The sequence below is a fragment of the Mizuhopecten yessoensis genome, unplaced genomic scaffold (genome assembly GCF_002113885.1).
Source record: "Mizuhopecten yessoensis strain PY_sf001 unplaced genomic scaffold, ASM211388v2 scaffold10835, whole genome shotgun sequence".
NCBI lineage: Eukaryota > Metazoa > Mollusca > Bivalvia > Pectinida > Pectinidae > Mizuhopecten > Mizuhopecten yessoensis.
The window spans coordinates 115,156-138,166 of NW_018408745.1; the positions used below are offsets into that span (position 1 = coordinate 115,156).

At 38.4% G+C, this 23,011-nt stretch overlaps 1 protein-coding gene across 1 annotated transcript; it reads right to left on the minus strand.

Annotated features, from left to right (window-relative positions):
- Positions 1–8,925: 8,925 nt before the first annotated feature.
- On the minus strand, positions 8,926–15,729 carry LOC110462839. The gene is made up of 5 exons (XM_021517042.1): positions 15,577–15,729; positions 15,303–15,399; positions 14,976–15,111; positions 14,171–14,463; positions 8,926–9,061 (listed from the first exon to the last, which is right to left on the minus strand). Exons 1-4 carry the CDS (start codon positions 15,657–15,659, stop codon positions 14,294–14,296), a joined length of 486 nt encoding a protein of 161 aa, XP_021372717.1. The 5' UTR covers positions 15,660–15,729; the 3' UTR covers positions 8,926–9,061; positions 14,171–14,293.
- Between the last annotated feature and the right edge of the window lie 7,282 nt (positions 15,730–23,011).

The following is a 23,011-nucleotide window of genomic DNA, read 5'->3' on the forward strand; positions in this document are numbered from 1 at the left end:
AAAGTTACTCGTCAATTGTCAAAGACAAAAAGACAAAAGTTAACGACACAACGCCTACATCTGACGGAACGTCATCTATACCTGTACATTTTCCGTCGTCAGTGTGCGTGTCTTCCGCTCCGTCGTTGTCGTCTTCAATGCATCGAAAACAAGATTTCGTTGGATTCACCACCGTAGGGAAACACATGAGAACACGTAGATACTACGTTTACGGTATTAATAAGAAACTCTCATCAGAAAATGGTATGCGCAAGTACTTTGAGGAGAGAAATGTTACTGTCACGTTTTTACGTTACTTTGAGAGACGCTGGAAACGAATTGCATCGGCACAGGTTAACGTAGTTGATGACGAATATAATACCCTACAGGATCCTTCCTTCTGGCCAGAAGGCGTTTCTGTTCGTCAGTGGCTTCCAAAGAACGTCTTCATCAACGAACATGAACAAAGTGCGTGACAAACTTAATATAATGTGTTGGAACATTGAAGGTGTAATGGCCGGCACGCCATACCTTCTAAAATGCCTTGAAGAACATAATATTGATATATGTGGTCTGTCTGAACATTGGGTAAGAGAATATAACCTGTCCTTTTTTGATACTTTTTCTCATTGCGGCTACTCAAGTATAGTAAAACCTGTCCATGAGATAGACCCATTCCGCTATAAATGCAACATTAGAGGGGGTGTTTGTATTCTTTACAAATCTTGTCTAAATGTTCAAGAGATTGTTACTGATAGTCCTCGGATTGTAGGTGCTGAAATTCAAGAGTCTGATAGTAACTATATTTTTGTCTTTTCTGCATACATGCCAGCATCATCAAGGCACTTCGATGTTTTTAAGGAAACCCTAGACATATTAGAATCTCTTGTGGCCGTGTACTCGGAGAAAGGGAAGGTTATCATCATAGGTGATTTAAATGTAAAAATTAGTGGTCCACGTTATCATTTCTTACATAATGAAAGATCAGCTTTGTTCAAGATGTTTTTAAAGAGAAATAATTTACTCTCGGTAAACGTACAGACTGAATGTAAAGGTCCTAAATATACATTTTGCCCTGTCACTGGGAACTGTACAATGATTGACCATATCCTTGTCGAAAGTAGGATAGTAGATTTAGTAGAATGGTCTGAAGTCCTGGATGAATGTGAAGTTAATACTTCAGAACACCTTCCTGTTTTGTGTTCTGTGGGGACTCCTAAGATCCAATCCAAACAATGTAATGATGAATTTGTGAGGTATAACTGGCGTAAAGCTGTAAATAGTGGTCAAATACAAAGCTACAAATACATTGTTGATATTTACCTCAGTTCAGTAGCTTTTCCTCAAAATATCACGTCGACCCTAGAAATTGATACATATTATGAGGCTCTAAAATCTGTTTTGCTAAATGCATCAAAACGCTGCATTCAGAAATGTAAATTTCAGAGACATCTAAAACCATATTGGAATGATGAGTTGACAAATGTTCACCATCTGATGGTTAGTAAAAGGAAATTGTGGAAAGACAACGGCCAATGTAGAGGTAATGATGTTTATTTTTTAGACTATAAGTCATGTAAGAATGTTTTTAGAAAGAAGCTTAGAAATGCTTTTAACGAGTATATGAGACTTCAATTTGAAGAAATTGATCAATCAGGTGAAGTTGACCAAGTATTGTTCTGGCAACTATATAAAAGTAAATCACATAAACCCAAGTTGAAACAAACAGACCTGAAGTATGACTGTCGGGTCCTACGTGACCCAGAAGGAATAGTAAAGGCATGGGGTACCCATTTTTGTAAATTGTTCGAGAACAAACCTAATGAACTGTTCGATGTAGACTTTTTTAATCATGTTCAAGATTATTTACCGAACATGACAGAAAAAGCGAAAACTGATAAAGATGTTTTTCTAGAAAAAGAATTTACTTTTAAAGAGGTTTCTGAAATATGTAAAGGTCTCAAGACAAAAAAGTCTGGTGGTCCGGACGGTCTTGTGTATGAGCATATTAAATACTGTAACAGTCTAATGATCAAACATATTACATTTTTGTTCAATCTCATTGCTAAGTATGAATATATTCCCAAATCATGGAAACTTGGTACAATAATCACTCTGTATAAAGGTAATCGGAAACCAAAAGATGACCCGAACAACTATAGGGGTATAACATTAATTCCTGTGTTTTTCAAGATTTTTGAGACACTCTTGTCCGACCGTTTAAGTCCAGTCCTAGAATCATACACATTTCCGAACAGGCATCAATCAGCATATCGCAAAAAACTGTGTAGTTTATGTACCTCTTTTAATCTACAGGAAAGTGTAAACTATAACCTAGATAATGGATCTGATGTGCTTGTCGCTTTTCTTGATAGCAATAAAGCCTTCGATACTGTATGGCAAGATGGCCTATTCTATAAGCTTTACAATATGGGTATTAAAGGGAAAGTATGGAATATCATGAAACTAATGTATTCTCGATTTACCAGTAATGTTGTTTTTAATGGTCTCAAGTCGGACAATGTAATCATGAAACGGGGAATCTTACAAGGTGGGTCTTTATCCGCAAAACTGTATTTAGTCTTTATTAATGATTTGCTAAATGAAGTGGAATTTAGCGGGAAAGGGGCAATAGTTCTTTCCTCGCGAATAAATATACCTACACAAGCTGATGACATATGTATTATCAGCAATAACGTTAATAGTTTACAGTATCTACTATCTATTTGCGAGAAATACAGTAGAAAGTGGAGATTTACATTTTCCTCTACTAAATCTAAAACTGTTGTTTTTACTTCTAAAAAGAAACCCAATATTAATTGTGATATAACTGTATATGGAAAGAAACTACCAATTGTAGAAAGTATTACTCATGTCGGAGTTTTATTGAATAGTAGAAATAACAATGTCGAACGTACAGAACGTGCTTGTTCCAAATTAAAGAGTGGTGTTATGTCCTTAATTCGTTCTGGAGCACATCCATGTGCTCTGAATCCTTTAACCACTGCAAAAATTGTAAAGTGTAAAGTATATCCCTCAGCACTGTATGGGTGTGAATTGTGGCAATTAAAGCAAAATGAAATTTACATGTTAGAAAAAGCACAAAACTTCATTGTCAAATCAATCCAAGGTTTTAATGTAAGAACAAGAACAGATATGTGCACGTCCTTGATTGGTTGGTTTTCTGTAGAAGTATACATCAGCGTAAAGAAAATGTTATTTTTTGGTAGAATATGTTCCATGGAAGTTGGCTGTTTAACACGCGAAATTCTTATCAAGCGTCTATTCGAATTCAACCTGTCTCAATTTAGTAGAGGTTTTGTTCCCGACATTGTTAATGTTTTACAAAAATACAATTTGTATCATTTTATTGATGAATTTTTGAAGAGTGGTGTATTTCCAAACAAATGTCAATGGAAGCGTTTAGTCAATGACCATGTAAAAAACTATGAACAGTTTAACTTATGTGAAAGAATGAACGCTGATAGGGACTTCTCTCGCTTCACTCTTTTACATAATAAGATACAACCGTATGCTATATGGAAACTTGCTTTACGCTTTCCACAATACAGTCCATGTTTTAAGAAAATTGTTAAACTTTGTGTTGAAATGCGCGATAATGAAAATATATATTTGTGTCATTACTGTGGATCTATGTACAAAGATACTATTATGCATAGTGTACTCGAATGCTCACACACAGAGCTATTACGTGACCAGCTCTGGTGTGTACTCAGTACTGTAAAAGATATAGATTTTGTGTTTAATCTTAATGTAATGTCTAATTACCATCTACTTCATGTTCTTCTTGGTGGTATTTTCAATTATGACTTATCTCCATATGAACTGGAGGACTTTAGAATAAAATCCATTGTTATTATTACTAAAATTCTTCAATACAGTGGCATTATGTAATTTATCCTTAGATATTTGAATGTTGTATACTGAGTAATATGATCACTAATTTACTTGTGTGTACCTCACGCTTCAGCAAGATGAATACATGAAATACATATATTTTTGTATTCATATTAGTAGGCAAGCATTTCCTACGTCTTTCCTGTTGATTAGTGCAACTTACTACCATTCATAATATTGTTTGTATTGTATGAATTAATCTTGTGAGATGTATTACTACAACTGAAATCATTGTATGGTTGCGCTGTTTCTTCAAGTTAATTATTATATTGTATGTTGTGTATTTCACACCACTGTATGACTATGTTGTATGACTTCGTGCAACGGGTTCTACTCAATGTATGATTGTATTGTAAGACTTATGTAACAGTAATACTGTCTATAATAATGCTGTATAATTTATAGTGTGATGCTTGTAATACTGTTTATTACAATGTCGTATGATTGCTTAGTACGAGAAGTGAATTACTGTCTATACTATTATATGACAATGTAGTTTGAAGAGTGTAAATATGTCTATTATATCAATGTGTGATGTAATATATGATTAGTGTTATACTGTCTATCATCATAATTATCACCGTATAATGACTGTAATAGTACCTATTATATCATTGTGTTGTGTTTATAGTACTTTATGGTATGATGCGTGTACTATTATTATTCTCTTATGTGTGTGTCTGTCCATGTGCATGTGTGAGTCACTATGTCAGGGTGTGACCATGATTGTGAATGCATTTTCTTCTCTTTTCAATAGTGTTTTGTTCGTTATTTCTGTAACTCTTCATTTCTGGAGGAAATAAAGGAAATAATAATAATAGTGCGGTAAGAAGTTGCAGTTGCCTGACGGCCCCTCTCTGGGGGCCCCTTTTGAAACCGTTTCATCTCGCTCGCACCACTTGTGTTTACTGCCTAGTCATGTGACGTTATCGGCGTTATATTTAGCAGGGCTTTCCCGAACAATTCAAGTGGTCAAACTGGACATTTGGAACGGACTATGAATATGGGGATAGCGAGGCAACATAAGTGGAAGTGCATACAATACATACATTCATTAAAAAAGACGCCTTTTCACGTGATGTCCCTTTAATACCACACTGGAAAACATTGTAAATATGCCGTGGATTTTATATTGTAAATTACGCATGTTGTAACTGTTTATCGTTTTTATATATGTTTTATGCATAAGATTATTAAGGAAAATGAAAATACATGATTAAAAATAAGAGCAGAAAAAGAGGAGAAAAGAAAAGAGATGAGTTTAGACCAAAGTTTTCGATTTCCACAATTTCCTTATAAAAAATGTCTCGTAGGGAGAAGGTGGGCTAGAAAAAGATTCAGAACAAATCTTACATTACATTACGCTGGTATTTTTTTCCCCGTTTAAATATCACTTCCTTTCTTATAATGTATGCTTAAGAGATTATTACTCATCAGCTATTTCTATTATATCACTCGTTACCTACAAGACAATGTAGCAATGAAGTAAAACGACACAACTTTGGGCCAAGTCAGGTAAAACAATTCATAGTAAATTCGTATCTGTGCGCGGAAACGAGCATTTCTGTCAAAGAGATTCTATCCCTAGATTATAACAACAAAATTACTCTACAATACCTGCATACACTATCAAGTCGGACCACTCTGTCAATGCAAAATTATTCTACAAGACCGGCATACACTATTAGGTCGGACCACTCTTTCAATGCAAAATAAAAAGAGATTATCAAACTTTTTTTCAAGTAAGATTCTCACATTACGATATTGTACATGTACTTATGCAAAAAATATTTGGTATTTTGTAGAGACCCGTGGTAAAATATATAATAGAGTGGTGTTTAGTACATATATTTGTAAATGTGCATGCACGGAATAGGCCTAAATGGAATATAACGTGGTTGTAAGTTACAAGGTTGTTGATGTATGATAATGTTCTGTATATTACATGATGCTATATGCTGTACTTGTATATTGGTGTACAGTATATGGTTTAGGTGTTGTACAGTATACACATGTAATGTTACGCTGCACCGACACGTTATAGTGGTGTATTGGTATAAGGTAAAGTTACACAAATAACTCGCTCAGTCAACACTTGACAAAGGGGCCAGCCGGTCTTGAAATTTGCGACACGTTTAATACGTATACATTGTTTATGTATCACGAAATAGCGCTAAAAAGACGGAATGACGGACGGACGGACCACTGACGCAGGGTGATTTGAATAGCCCACCACCTGAAGATGGTGGGCTTAAAATCAATAAAAACATAGTGATGATCATTGTATGTGGAGTAAAATATGAAACATATGGTTGTAGCCGAAAACTGCTATTTGAAATTGCTTTTTTTAAGCAAGCAAATATAACAGGGACATGCTTATTTGAATTGGAATGTAGATCACATCGTCTACTTGGAGCTCCAATCAAATTGATGCAACAGTTAATCAAACATGAGTGCCAACTTTATATCTTAAATTAGCTTAGTTTTCATTCGGAAAAAGTGGATACTAAAAAAACATGTTCTAGTTAGGGAAGGTTTGGGCAAGTAAGTTCGGTCCACGTTGGAATCAGCATAATAGCATGCGACGTCAGGTTTTCCCTGTCAACTTCACGACCATTTATATAATGTTGCATGGGCTGAACTTGTCCCGGCCGGACTTACCCCGGGGCCGAACTTGCCATTGTCTCCCATATACTAAGCGATATACCATATATATTAATCCCTAGAATATAATGACAGCCTTAATGCCAATTCCTAAGCGCGAAATTGTGTGGCAAATTAAAGGCTATTTTCCTTAATAAACTCCTGTATCCGCCCCTGTGAGCATGATAATGGTTTCATAAATACGGGCCCAGGTATGTGTTTCCGTCAAAAATTGAAGACAAAACGAAAATAGAGTACATATACTGTGTTTCCTGAAATATTATTCTACTATGCAGTTATCCCCCTTTGACCTGGTCGCCGGTAACGAAAGCACTCCAGCAAAATGTTTCGTACCAAGCTCATTGTGCCACAGGGGCCCTGTTTCGGGATACTTTCGGTTAATTATAAACCTATACACACCAGTAAATAACAGCAACACTTGTTATCCGGTGTTTATACACATTCTAAAACCTTCTAAAAATTGAGGGTATCGGGTACCCTCAATTTTTAGAAGGTTTTAGAATGTGGGGCTGTTATTTACTGATGTGTATAGATTTATTATTAACCGAAAGTATCCCGAAACCGAGCCCCTGTGCATTGTGCGTGCCAAATGGGACCATTTTACGGAGGGTGTCGACGGTTTCCAAATGAAGCGGATGGTGTAGCATCCTTCATCTAGGAATATTGCTATTTGATAAATGGTTTTACTTCTAGCCTCCTGTGCACATGTCGTAGAACGGACTTAGAATTCCAGATAGGTGGTTGTATGGGTAGAGATCCAGTTTCCAAAAAAACATATATATTATGCACAGTCTATAGACCTCCAAACTGTACGCACAATTTCTGGAACCTTTTTCGATTCGACACTCTGTCGAAACAGCTTTGAATGAGACACTGTATATTGTAATAGTTGGTGATGTAAATGTAGACCTTCTGGTAGTAGTTAATAACCACGCACTTTTAGATATTATAAACTCTTTCCGCCTCTCGAATGTAATTGACAGACCGACTAGAATTGGACGCACGTGCTGCTCGATCCTTGACCCCATTCTTCTATCGGACACGTGTACTTTTACGATATCGGACACTATTGACATAGACCGCGAAATTTCAGACCATCAAGCGACATGTGTATATTTGAAAATAGGCAAGCCACATGTCTAGTTTTCTGCGACATTTCTAAAGCATTTGACTGGGTGTGGCACAGGGGGCTGAAAGTGAAACTGTCAAGTTATGGAATTTCAGGAAAATTGTTGAATTGGTAAACTTTTTACGCTAGTGGTTGGGTCAATAGTAGTCGTAGACTAATGGTATGACGTCGACAACGGTGAGTTAACGGCGAGTTATGAACTATGTAACAAATAGATCTCAACAAGTATTCATTGGAAATTGGAAATCAACTGTAAAGACCACAAATGCAGGTGTGCCTCAGGGTTCGGTTCTTGGTCCGTTGCTGTTTATACTAGATATGAACGATATAACTGACAATCTAGAAAGCCTTTCGAAACTCTTTGCAGATGATACTTCTCTTTTATGTTCTGATAAGTCTCCTCAAGTAATCGAACAAATAGGGATCTCGGAAAATATACAATTGTGGGCTGATAGGTGGTAAGTTAAATTTAACCCTGCTAAAACAGGGGCTTTATTAAGTTTGTCATTAATAGCAGTGTGTGTTATAGGACCATGACAACATTTGCTAAAACATTCATTGCTTAAATGGGCCCAAGGCAAAGAGTACCATCAATTTAGATTTTTGTTTTGTTATGAGTACGATTATGTATGATTAAATATCTCCTTTAAATAAACAGCCTGACGAATCTCTTTGATGATATGAAAATGCTAAGGACGTGTTGATGATCATTTTTCTTTTTATATAATATACATTTGTGAATATATATACCTCAGTGAGGACTTCATGACATAGTTAGAAATGACAGCTAGTGTATCAGTAAAATACGGAGAAAAAGACAGATAGATTTTTTTTCTAAATATACCATGACAGATAAAGAATTTTGAGGATGCCCGTAAATCAAGGGGCCGCATTCACGGAAACGTTCTCATGCTCAAACCCAGATTCTGGGATCAAGCCCAATATCTTGTTCCAGTGATAAATGTAAAATAATATTGTTGTCTTAAAGTATTACAATGTTAACATTTTATTGTTCGAGCATGTCACATTATTTAAGTGAGTAACAGAGTTTGTTTGAGCACAGAATCCATGCTTGAGCATGAGAACGGTTTCGTGAATACGGGCCGAGGTGTCGGTAATATAAGTTCAGTCTCACTTCAATGTATGACATTCCATACGTTTTAACGAATCTGTGACATGTTTAAAACGACGGTTACAAAAATATAACATGAACACAAAAATCAATTTTAGGATATTTTATTGATCACATGATTGTTAGTTGTACTACATAAAATTCGCCGGAACAAAACTGACCAATACAAAGCGAGCAAAAATTTGCATGTTGGTAATTCTGCAGAACCTGGTGGTCAGCTTAACTGGCCACGACAACACCTTTAATTTAAAATATATTCATTTAATGATTTTTAAAAATCAAATTATATTTTTTCATTTTTTTCATCATTAATATTTTGGGGACGAACGTATCTAGCCAGGAAAAGGTAGCCTACCTAGTGAGGGAAGGGTGAAGGACATTATACCAACCTAGCAAAGGGCACATTACCTAGAGATGGATATAGCACGAACCCAGTGAGGGACATAGTACCTGGAGAAGGATATAGTACCAACCCAGTGAGGGATATAGTACCTGAAGAGGGATATAGTTCCACCCCAGTGAGAGACATAGTACCTAGAGAGGGATATAGTACCAACCCAGTGAGGGGCATAGTACCTAGAGAGGGATATAGTACCAACCCAGGGAAGGACATAGTACCTAGAGAAGGATATAGTACCAACCTAGCATAGGACACATTACCTAGAGAAGGATATAGCACGAACCCAGAGAGGGACATAGTACCTAGAGAAGGATATAGTACCACCCCAGTGAGGGACATAGTACCTAGAGAAGGATATAGCACGAACCCAGTGAGGGACAAAGTACCTAGAGAAGGATATAGCACGAACCCAGTGAGGGACATAGTACCTAGAGAAGGATATACCACGAACCCAGTGAGGGACATAGTACCTAGAGAAAGATATAGTACCAACCCAGTAAGGGACATAGTACCTAGAGAAGGATATAGTACCACCCCAGTGAGGGACATAGTACCTAGAGAAGGATATAGCACGAACCCAGTGTGAGAGACATAGTACCTAGAGAAGGATATAGTACCAACCCAATGAGGGACATAGTACCTAGAGAGGGATATAGTAACAACCTAACATAGGACACATTACCTAGGGAAGGATATAGTAACAACCCAATGAGAGACATAGTACCTAGAGAAGGATATAGTACCAACCTAGCATATGACACATTACCTAGAGAAGGATATAGCACGAACCCAGAGAGGGACATAGTACCTGGAGAAGGATATAGTACCAACCCAGGGAGGGACATAGTACCTGGAGAAGGATATAGTACCAACCCAGTGAGGGACAGAGTACCTAGAGAGGGATATAGTAACAACCCAGTGAAGGGCATAGTACCTAGAGAGGGATATAGTAACAACCCAGTTAGGGACATAGTACCTGGAGAAGGATATAGTACCAACCCAGGGAGGGACATAGTACCTGGAGAAGGATATAGTACCAACCCAGTGAGGGAAATAGTACCTGGAGAAGGATATAGTACCAACCCAGGGAGGGACATAGTACCTGGAGAAGGATATAGCACGAACCCAGTGAGGGACATAGTACCTGGAGAAGGATATACCACGAACCCAGTGAGGGACATAGTACCTAGAGAAAGATATAGTACCAACCCAGTAAGGGACATAGTACCTAGAGAAGGATATAGTACCACCCAGTGAGGGACATAGTACCTAGAGAAGGATATAGTACCACCCAGTGAGGGACATAGTACCTAGAGAAGGATATAGTACCACCCAGTGAGGGACATAGTACCTAGAGAAGGATATAGTACCACCCCAGTGAGGGACATAGTACCTAGAGAAGGATATAGTACCACCCAGTGAGGGACATAGTACCTAGAGAAGGATATAGCACGAACCCAGTGAGGGACAAAGTACCTAGAGAAGGATATAGTACCTAGAGAAGGATATAGAGTGAGGGACATAGTACCTAGAGAAGGATATAGCACGAACCCAGTGAGGGACAAAGTACCTAGAGAAGGATATAGTACCTAGAGAAGGATATAGAGTGAGGGACATAGTACCTAGAGAAGGATATAGTACCACCCCAGTGAGGGACATAGTACCTAGAGAAGGATATAGTACCAACCCAGTGAGGGACATAGTACCTGGAGAAGGATATAGTACCAACCCAGTGAGGGATATAGTACCTGAAGAGGGATATAGTACCAACCCAGTGAGAGACATAGTACCTAGAGAGGGATATAGTAACAACCCAGTGAAGGACATAGTACCTAGAGAGGGATATAGTAACAACCCAGTGAGGGACATAGTACCTAGAGAAGGATATAGTACCAACCCAGTGAGAGACATAGTACCTAGAGAAGGTTATAGTACCAACCCAGTGATGGACATAATACATAGAGAGGGATATAGTACCAACCCAGTGAGGGACATAGTACCTAGAGAAGGAAATAGTACCAACCCAGTGATGGACTTAGTACCTAGAGAAGGAAATAGTACCAACCCAGTGAAGGACAAAACACCTAGAGAAGGATACAGAACCAACCCAGTGAGAGACATAGTACCTGAGAAGGTTATAGTACCAACCCAGGGAGGGACATAGTACCTAGAGCGGGATATAGTAACAACCCAATGAGGGACATAGTACCTGGATATAGTACCAACCCAGTGAGGGACATAGTACCTAGAGAGGGATATAGTACGAACCTAACATAGGACACATTACCTAGAGAAGGATATAGTACCAACCCAGTGAGCCACCCACTGAGGGACATAGAACCTAGAGAGGGATATAGCACCAACCCAGTGAGGGACATAGTACCTAGAGGAGGATATAGTACCTAGAGAAGGATATAGTATCAACCCAGTGAGGGACATAGTACCTAGAGCGGGATATAGTACCAACCCAGTGAGGGACATAGTACCCGGAGAAGGATATAGTACCAACCCAGTGAGGGACATAATATCTGGAGAAGGATATAGTACCAACCCAGTGAGGGACATAGTTCCTGGAGAAGGATATAGTACCAACCCAGTGAGGGACATAGTACCTGGAGAATGATATAGTACCAACCCAGTGAGGGACATAGTACCTAGAGAAAGATATAGTACCACCCACTGAGGGACATAGAACCTAGAGAGGGATATAGTACCAACCCAGTGAGGGACATAGTACCTAGAGAAGGATATAGTACCTAGAGAAGGATATAGTACCAACCTAGCATAGGACACATTACCTAGGGAAGGATATAGTATCAACAGGATATAGTACCAACCTAGCAAAGGACACATTACCTAGAGAAGGATATAGTACCAACCCAGTGAGCCACCCACTGAGGGACATAGAACCTAGAGAGGGATATAGTACCAACCCAGTGAGGGACATAGTTCCTGGAGAAGGATATAGTACCAACCCAGTGAGGGACATAGTTCCTGGAGAAGGATATAGTACCAACCCAGTGAGGGACATAATATCTGGAGAAGGATATAGTACCAACCCAGTGAGGGACATAGTACCTAGAGAAGGATATAGCACGAACCCAGTGAGGGACAAAGTACCTAGAGAAGGATATAGTACCTAGAGAAGGATATAGTACCAACCCAATGAGGGACATAGTACCTAGAGAGGGAAATAGTAACAACCCAGTGAAGGACATAGTACCTAGAGAGGGATATAGAAGGACACATTACCTAGAGAAGGATATAGTATCAACCTAGCATAGGACACATTTCCTAGGGAAGGATATAGTATCAACCTAGCATAGGACACATTGCCTAGAGAAGGATATAGTACCTAGAGAAGGATGTAGTACCAACCCAATGAGGGACATAGTACCGATATAGTAACAACCCAGTGAAGGACATAGTACCTAGAGAGGGAAATAGTAACAACCCAGTGAAGGACATAGTACCTAGAGAGGGAAATAGTAACAACCCAGTGAAGGACATAGTACCTAGAGAGGGATATAGTAGAGAGGGATATAGTACCAACCCAGTGAGAGACATAGTACCTAGAGAGGGAAATAGTAACAACCCAGTGCAGGACATAGTACCTAGAGAGGGATATAGAAGGACACATTACCTAGAGAAGGATATAGCACGAACCCAGTGAGGGACATAGTACCTAGAGAGGGATATAGTACGAACCCAGTGAGGGACATAGTACCTAGAGAAAGATATAGTACCACCCAGTGAGGGACATAGAACCTAGAAGGGGTATAGTACCAACCTAGCATAGGACACATTACCTAGAGAAGGATATAGTACCAACCCAGTGAGGGACATAGAACCTAGAGAAGGATATAGTACCAACCTAGCATAGGACACATTACCTAGAGAAGGATATAGTACCAACCCAGTGAGGGACATAGTACCTAGAGAAGGATATAGTACCAACCTAGCAAAGGGCACATTACCTATAGAAGGATATAGTAACAACCCAATGAGGGACATAGTACCTAGAGAGGGATATAGTAACAACCTAACATAGAACACATTACCTAGGGAAGGATATAGTATCAACCCAGTGAGGGACATAATACCTAGAGAGGGATATAGTAACAACCCAATGAGGGACATAGTACCTAGAGAGGGATATAGAAACAACCCAATGAGGGAAATAGTACCTAGAGAGGGATATAGATAGTACCTAGAGAGGGATATAGATAGTACCTAGAGAGGGATATAGTAAGAAGGATATAGTACCACCCCAGTGAGGGACATAGTCCCTAGAGAGGGATATAGTACGAACCCAGTGAGGGACATAGGACCTAGAGAGGGATATAGTACCAACCCAGGGAGGGACATAATACCTAGAGAGGGATATAGTACGAACCCAGTGAGGGACAAAGTACCTAGAGAAGGATATAGCACGATCCTTGTGAGGGAAATAGTACCTAGAGAGGGATATAGAAACAACCCAATGAGGGACATAGTGCCTAGAGAGGGATATAGTAACAGCCCAATGAGGGACATAGTAGCTAGAGAGGGATATAGTAACATATAGTACCAACCTAGCATAGGACACATTCCCTAGAGAAGGATATAGCACGAACCCAGTGAGGGACATAGTACCTAGAGAGGGATATAGTAACAACCTAGCATAGGACACATTACCTAGAGAAGGATATAGCACGATCCTTGTGAGGGACATAGTACCTACAGAGGAAGAGAACCTACCTAGTAATGGACATAATACCTCGTGAGTGACAGTGCTTCCAGAGAGGGATATAGCACGATCCTAGCGAAGGACATAGTACCTAGTGAATGACAGTGTTATTAGCGAGGGATATAGTACCAATCTAGCAAGGAACAGAGTACATAAAGAGGGATATAACACCAATCAAGCGAGGGGCATATAGTACCTATTGAGAGGCAGAGTACATACCTAGCGAGGGACAGGGTACCAGTAGTTGATCTGACGCTGGATGCACATTGGGAACAATACCATATGCTCCTCCTCAAAATGATGGGCGAACTTCCTCTCCAAGTACAGGTCATTCCATGGCAGCTATTTGGTCAGTACCACGGACAACTCTAGTCCATAGTTAAACAACATCATGGCGTTTGACCTTTTTGCGAAATTTGCCTCGTCTTTCTTACAAGTACCGGAGGGCTTCCACAAGGATCTCCTTTTAACCTGACACGGGGCAGTACCGCAGTGACGACAGAGGGAAGGACCTGTACAAACAAATATTTATGTTAGGTCAACTTTTCGAAATCCAAGGTTTAAGTTTTCGACAAACAAAACATTACTTTCTATGCATCCTTAGATTTTATCATAACGGAACCCGGGACTGACAGTTAATTATCTGACTAGTTCCAGACACCCAAGTCTAACCAATTATAATGCTGCTAGAAAAGTGGCACCCGTTCTTTAAACATGACCAAAGAGCTACTCAAAGATTAAAGTCTGTCAAGATTCACAATCACACGGTACGTTCCCAAACAATTCACTTTAATACTTAATCAAAACATTGGTCTGAGAACACAGGTATGCGCGATACTAAAATGGTTTGCAAGCTAACAAACGTGTATCATCCGGAAGGTGGCGCGTTATGGTAGTTTTACAACCCTTGGTTCATAAAAAGGGTACGTTAATGTTCGAAAACGTCTTAATTAAAAGGTTAACAGAACACTAGAACTGAAAACTGCTGCTTTATTCAATATTTTAACATTCGCTGGTTACTTACGAGCTCTCCATTCTTGGTACATTGACACGACGGCAGACCATTTCTCTTTGACGACTTTTCCGATCGACGGCGCATAGCCCAACAGCAGAGTTAGAAGCACACACAACAGATTACAGAATACCCAATTCCCAATTCGCTAAAATAAATCAAATCATAATTATTTTCAGGAAATTGTACTATAAAACACACATTCAATGTTCCATACCCGCAAATTCCTAAGATACCGACACAGGTGAAGAAACCCGTTTTACAGCCGGCGGCTGATAAAAGCATAAATTGTTGACGTTTTCATGACAGTCGTTAACATTAAAAATATATAATCCTTACCCATGTCAGGTCGGTAACCGTTGGACAGACTTTCTCAATTTCACTTGCGGTGAAATGATAAAACAATCTTTTGGCATATCCTGGCTCGAGCTCCACGCTACAGAATCAAAATGATTAAGTTAAAAGTAAATATTTCTAAACATTAAATGGCAACACAATCGTAAACTTGAAAAGGTTATTGACATTAATTTGAGCGAAGCGAGATCTTTGCGAAATGTCAAGTCAAAGAATAACATCTAAGATCCAATCTTACGATGCCTGGTCCAAACCTTACCACGTAAGGTCCCGATACACAGCAGGCCCTTGGTTTATGGCGCACATCATTACCACAAATATCAAGAATAACCTGATATTCATTGTGGTAATCGAGGGTTTAAACAAAAGAAGTAAATGTCAGGGGAGAGACTATCATCTCCGCCTTTGCCGATTGCTATGCAGCTAAGTAACAAGTATGTGACGTCACAAGTGGGTATCTCTATTTTACCGATCATGACGTCAGGCTATTGTCTTTTACCTAACGAGTACAAGCGCTGTTGGTGACACTATGGTACAAAAATGATATGAGTCGAACCCAGGACTGGAGACAGTGCGTGTTTCTTGCAGCAGTCGAATTGGGGAATAATAGCGACAGGATATGTTTACCTTAGAATTCCACTAAAATTCGAACACAGGACAAGCGACACTTGGGCCCGTATTCATGAAACCGTTCTCATGCTCAAACATGGATTATGTGCTCATACCAGTTTTCCTGTAACTAACTTAAATAATGTCAAACGATCAAAAAGTCAAATGTAACATTAGAAACAGGATACGGCCTATAATTTTGTCCAAATCATTAACAAAATTAGATTTTTTTATTAATCTGTAATCGGAATAAAAAATTAAGGTTGAGCACAAAATTCTTTCTTAAGCATGAGAACGATTTCATAAATACGGACCCATGGTATGAGTTTACGTCAGAAATTGAACACACAACGAAATGAGAGTACATGTTTCCTGAAATATTGTTCTATTATGAGTTGAAATCTGGACAAGCGACACATGTCATGCGCAGTGTGTCGAACCCATGCCCATATTAATAAAACTTGGGTTGTGTAAAATTGAAACTTGAACAAAATTTAACACATATTAAAAATGCATACCCTGGTCAATGTCCACACTTTTCAAAATAACTCACCTGAATATTCATTGATCAATATACAAACTTAGACGATAAGTTCGAAGTTGAGCGAAATCCATGCATTATTAATAAGCATACTCCGCTCTGATTGGTCAATGGTTTTTGCCCCGTAACTTTGTCAGAAAAGACCAGATTCTGATGAAACTTGATTAATATATTATTCAAAAACAAAGGCGAAATTCAAATATGAATACAGTCTGTGCATACTCTATTAACAAATTTAGCTCTGATTTGAAGCTGGTTTCCACAATAATTTAGTCAAATATGACTTTATTCTGATGAAACTTTGTCAACATCTTAACTAATAACACAATCTGTCAGTGATTTATAAGTAATAAGGGAATATCTTTGGCTTTAATGGTTTAAGATAATCAGCTATTGGCATTAAACGTTTGAAATATGGACTGTAACTTTTTTCGCATACAACAGATTCAACTTTCACTGTACTTAAAACATGGCTCGTGTCCCTGCCGGAATGGAGATGTTCTGGAATCATAAAATATGGAGATGACGAACTAATAGAGAAATAATCACCCAAGTCAGCAAGTTCAGGTTCAGGACTTATATTCAAGTTTACATAATAGTATAATAATCTCACAATTGAAATTCAATACTAAATGGAAAAAATGGGAAAGTCTAATTAATATTGCTTCAGCCCTGTCTTTGCCAAAATATAACATATGACTATAGAATTTTCTTATATAAACGTGTACTTCCAAAATGCTTATATGTAAAACTCCTTGAACTTTCCGACACATCTATATAGCTTCTTTGTTTCTCAATCTCCATCCCCCACTCTCTCTCTCTCTAGTCTTACTTTCCCTTCTATACCTCTAGGACCTGCTCTAACCTCTTTTCTATCACTTCTAAACAATGCTTTTATATAACGGACATAATTTAGCTGTACTTTAATTGGACATAAACATAATTAATTATCAATTATACCTGGAAATATGCAGTTTATTATAAATGAATATTTAGTGAATGAATTGCAATGTGTGAGAGGAACAATGTTTATGTATGATATATTTGCATTGTTATAAATTTGGAATTTTTTTAAAAAAAAACTCACAATAAAACAGACTGGTAGCGAATTAGACTATAAGTATCTATTTTCAATGTAAAACGGTGACTAGTACTAATAAGTGTCTAGAGTAGACGTTCTATACTATACAATTATGGACTGAAGTCTCGGTCTATTCCTGATTTACGGATCTGGTCTGAATAATATATATTTTGTTCGAGACTCAAGTCCACAATTGTTTTATTATATGACATTTTACAATGAGATTAAAACTTTTTTATGTCATAAACACATGGATGGCATGGACCATTTAGGAATCACAGAGTGAAGGACTTCAAATACAAAATAGCAACACAAAAATTTAATTTCAAATTCAATCTATGTGATATTTAATTTTAAGTAAATATTATTTGCACAGTCGACATCATTAATATTCACATAGTTCAGAATTTGATGGGATAATTCATTTTTAGTTGAATTCAGTAGTGTGATTGCTAACAGAATTACAGACTGTCTGGGAAATTATCTAGGCCTATTTTTAGTAGAGACAGAGACGTGTATTATACACGTCTCTGGTAGCGGTTTGTAGCACTTTTCTATTTATAGGTCGAGGTCTGTAACACTTTTCTATTCATAGAACGAGGTCTGTAACATATTTACAGATTCGTCACATGACGTCGCTCCTCCAATCAGGGCTGGGAATTAGCACCAGTTATATAATAAAATATTATAGCTTTAAATATATCTTGAAATAAATAATAATGAATTATTTGCTATAATAATACATAAGAATATATTCTAATAAATATCTAAGATAAAACTTAGTGACAAATCCTTACTTTGATGCTGAATAGAAAACCCTGCTAATCGCCTGTCTAGTTTGGTCGAGTGCTCAATTCCGGCATATATATAGCGTTCGGAATATATATTACTGTGCACCCTGACGTCACAGCGCGCGCTATCCAAGATGGCGGCTCCCCTGTAGTAAATTGACTGATGGAAGTTTTGTATACTTATTTTTGTTATAAGACTACTTTTAAAAGGTATGGACATAATATAAAGGTTTAGATAAATAGAATACTACACAATATATATAAAATAGCATGTATTTTGATATGACAATAATTATTTTAGTAATAAGAACCTATTGAAATATAGTTGAGTCTTAGCGTAATGCTTAAGATGGACAACACGTGTTTACCAGCCTGTTACAAATAGGGCCTACCCCTGTAGATAAAAAAATATTGGTCTCCGTACCAATGTATGTTTATTGAATTGTTAAATAGAATAAAGGGGTTAGCATAAAACTTATGTAATAAAAAATCCGAAAAAATTGTCTGCCTAGATGTTAATTTCCCTTTAGGCTCAGAATGCTAAGTCCTTATTTTGTTGTGGCGGGATGGGGACCTCCTAGGCTTGGTAGTCACCTTCCTGTTGTGGACCGCCTCAAAATGACAAAACAAATCGTCGCACCGGAAATACTTCCGATTACACCGTCTACAATCATAGCTCTGCCTGTAGGCATTAAGAATATATTCTAATAAAGTTATAAATGATCGTTGGACACAGCCTACCTTGTGATTGTAACTTGAACCGGTAACTGAATTGTCTGTCGCAGACATTGCAGAGGTACATCTGTAAAGTAAGATTTGGCATTTTAGAAAATATGATGAAGATTTCACAATTGTGTAGTAATACATAAATCCCCCGTCCTAGCTATCTTATTGAACTTTTATAAATTCAATTTATCTGGCTTTGTTACAGTTCTTTTTGATTTACGTCCCTTCTCTGAACTTTCTGTAGGTGTGACTTTTTCTCTAGGTAACAAACGTCTCCAGTAGTGCGGTGGTTGACTATTGTATGTTTTAAGTTTCATGGTGAGCTCATGCCATTACGCAGCGTCCGTCATCCGTCCGGCCGTCCATCCGTCAACATTTCCTTTAAAACGCTACTAGTCCTGAACGGCCAAGTAGATTTTGACTGAATTTGGTCTGGAGCATCCTTAATTAGGCCAAAGGGACTCAATTTTGTATAAATGGTAGGTGTGGCCCCCCTGGGGGCAGAGGGATGGGGCCCAATAGGAGAAATAGAGGTAAAAACCTTCAAAATCCTTCTCCTACCGTAGGGATTAAGGGATTTTATGCTTATTAAGTCTGGAGCATCCTTGGGCCAAGGGGACTCAATTTTGTATAAATGGTGGATGTGGCCCCCCTTGGGGCAGAGGGCCGGAGCCGAATAGGGGAAATAGAGGTAAAACCTTCAAAATCCTTCTCCTACCCTAGGGACTAAGGAATTTTATCCTTATTAAGTCTGGAGCATTATTGGGCCAAGGGGACTCAGTTTTGTATAAACAGTGGGTTTGGCCCACCAAGGGCTTGAGGGGTGCGGCCCAATAGGGGAACATAACAAATTATTCTTTAAAATCCTCTTACTTCTGTAGGAATGACAGGATTTGGTCCATATTTGGTGTAGAGCATCCTTGGGTTAAGGAAAACCAACTTTGTATAAATAGTGGGTCTGCATGGCCTCCTTGGGGGCGGAGGGGCAGGGCCCAATATGGGAAATATAGCAAATTCTTAAAAATCCTTCTTCTGTAGGAATGACAGGATTTATTCCATATTTAGTCTGAAGCATCCTTGGGTGAAGGGGAACCAATTTTGTATAAACCATGGGTCTGACCCCTCAGGGGCCTGAGGGGCGGGACCCAATAGGGGAAACATAGCAAATTATTCTTTAAAATCCTTCTTATTCCATAGGAATGAAAAGATTTGGTCCATATTTGGTGTGGAGCATCCTTGGGTAAAGGGGAACCAATTTTGTATTAACCGTGGGTGTGGCCGCCCTGGGACCTGAGGGGCTGGACCCAATAGGGGAAATAGAGGTAAAACCTTTAAAATCCTTCTTCTACCATAGAGATTAAGGGATTTTANAAAATTATTCTTCTGTATGAATGACATAATTTTGTCCAAATTTGGTATGAAGCATCCTTGAGTGAAGGGGATTCAATTTTGTTTAAGCAGTGGGTGTGGTCTCCCAGGGGGCAGAAGGGCTGGGCCCAATAGGAGAAATAGAGGTAAAACCTTGAAAATCCTTCTTCGACCATCGTGATTAAGGGATTTTATCCTTATTTAGTCTGGAGCATCCTTTGGCAAAGGGGACTCAATTTTGTATAAATGGTGGGTATGACCCCCCTTAAAGAGTCATGGGGTGGGGCTCTGTTTGAAATTTGTTATATCTCAAGTACTGGATGGATCTGAAATTTTATATGTACTTGCAGCACCTACCATGGAGTTCTATATCTTTACTTCATACCAATTATTTTAAACATATTCAGGTTAGTGACACAGGCCCTCTGGGCCTCTTGTTTTGTAAATAGCTGAGGACATTTTCTTCACAATCAGACAAGGGCCCTCCCAAACTAGTTGTAGCACATGCAGCTAACATTTTTACAGGAAAGTTAACCAGAGGGTGTAACCACCGACGCTGTCTGGTCCAGGACAATAGGCCGGGTAGGATTGCATGTTCCAGGGAAAATTATTGAAACTTCTCAATACCACAGTTAATACAAATTACAATGCAGTAATTAGCTAACACTCAATCTGTGATTACCAATTAACAATAGCTCTACTGACATTTAATTAAAATGGGACCGTGTTGTTTTCACTCCTCAACATGTGCCGTGGCGTGAAGCCCTACTGCTCTGTCGTAACTACAGACTGATTTGACCGATAAGGGATTATAAAATAATATGTTTATACTAGAAGTGTGGACGTCCTCTTCAAATCTATTCCAAGGGAAAAAAATCAAAGCAGACTATTTTTACAATGTTTCATTTAAGAAATATTGAAATAATTCACAAGGTTATTATCGATCACGTGTTTACAAAGTGTTTGACGCAAGATCAGCATGAAAGTGAGCCCGGAAAAAGCCATGCTGTACGCATAGGCGATTTGAAAAAAAACTAACAGAACTTATATGGAACGGAGTTTAAAATTGAACAACTACATTTTTGTAATAGTATGGGGAAAACGCGCCGAGATGTCAAAACGTAAGTTGATCGGCAATTCTCTGGCATAGGAATTGGCTAAACTTTCTTTGTTAACAGATAACCATTTAATAATACTTTTCACATAAACTCCGGTAACAACACAGTATATATCAATTGTATCTTTATGGATGTTTGACTTAAATAAATGCGTTGATCGTCAATTGTCTTTGAGTTCCGTGTACCAAGGGAGATTATCTTGTGTCCAAGATGGCGGTCTGCCAGAATCATCGATCTTTTCATGAAAAAAACCCATTGAAATTGCTTACACTTAAAAATTCTGCGCACACCCCACTTTGGGCATTACATTTCTCAAAAAAAAGTGCGCAAATTACACGAGTTTTTACGGTATTAGTTTTCACTTCTGATAAAATACTAGTTTTTCACAATACTAGTTTTCACAATACTAGTTTTCACTTTTGATAAACCAAAATGTAGCCATGTTTTTCCTGATTTGGATCTAGTTATACCAGAGAGAAATTTGGCTGGAGGAAAGAAAAAGGTGGACGAGAATCTCCTTCCTGTGATGAAGAAGATGAACGAGAAACAGGTCAGTATACATAACACTCAAATCCATTTCATAAGAGGCTCCCTGAGGGTTTGAGGCTGATAAGCATGTTTATCTAAGAATACAAAAACATTGTCAGATCCATATATTTCCATTTGCGCTGCAACCCACTATATGAACGTTACCAGCAGAAATGCATTTCATTTGAGTATGAAAGCAAAAACTCTCGTGATGTAACACATGGTTTACTTAATTTTTTTTTATGACATCATAGACCAATCTTGTTCAATGAGAGTTGTTGCTTCGCTCATGATAACATAGAGACTGCCCCTACGTCAAACACTCAAATGACTACAGTTAGTTATTGGTGTCAAGTTTTAGCTCACGTACCTGGGTAAAGGGGATTGTTTTTGTATAAATGGTGGGGCTGGGGGCTGAGGGGCGACGGCCCAACAGTGGAAATATAGCAAATACTTTAAAATCCTTCTTCTGTAGGAATTAAAGGATTTGTTCCATATTTGGTCTGAAGCATCCTTGGGGGAAGGGGAACTAATTTTGTATAAACCATGGGTCTGGCCCCCCAGGGGCCTGAGGGATGGGGCCCAATAGTGGAAACATAGCAAATAATTCTTTAAAATCCTTCTTCTTCAGTAGGAATGAAAGGATTTGGTGTGGAGCATCCTTGGGTAAAGGGAACCAATTTTGTATAAACGGTGGGTGTGTCCCCCTTGGACCTGAGGGGCGGGACCCAATAGGGGAAATAGGTAAAACCTTTATAATACATCTTCTACTATAGGGATTAAGGGATTTTATCCTTATTTAGTCTGGAGCATCCTTGGGCAAAAGAGACTCAATTTCATATTATAATTGTTATGTTATGAGCCCCGTTGTACTTAGCTATTTATTGAAACATCCCATTATAATTACGAATTCCGAAAACTCGGATTCTGAT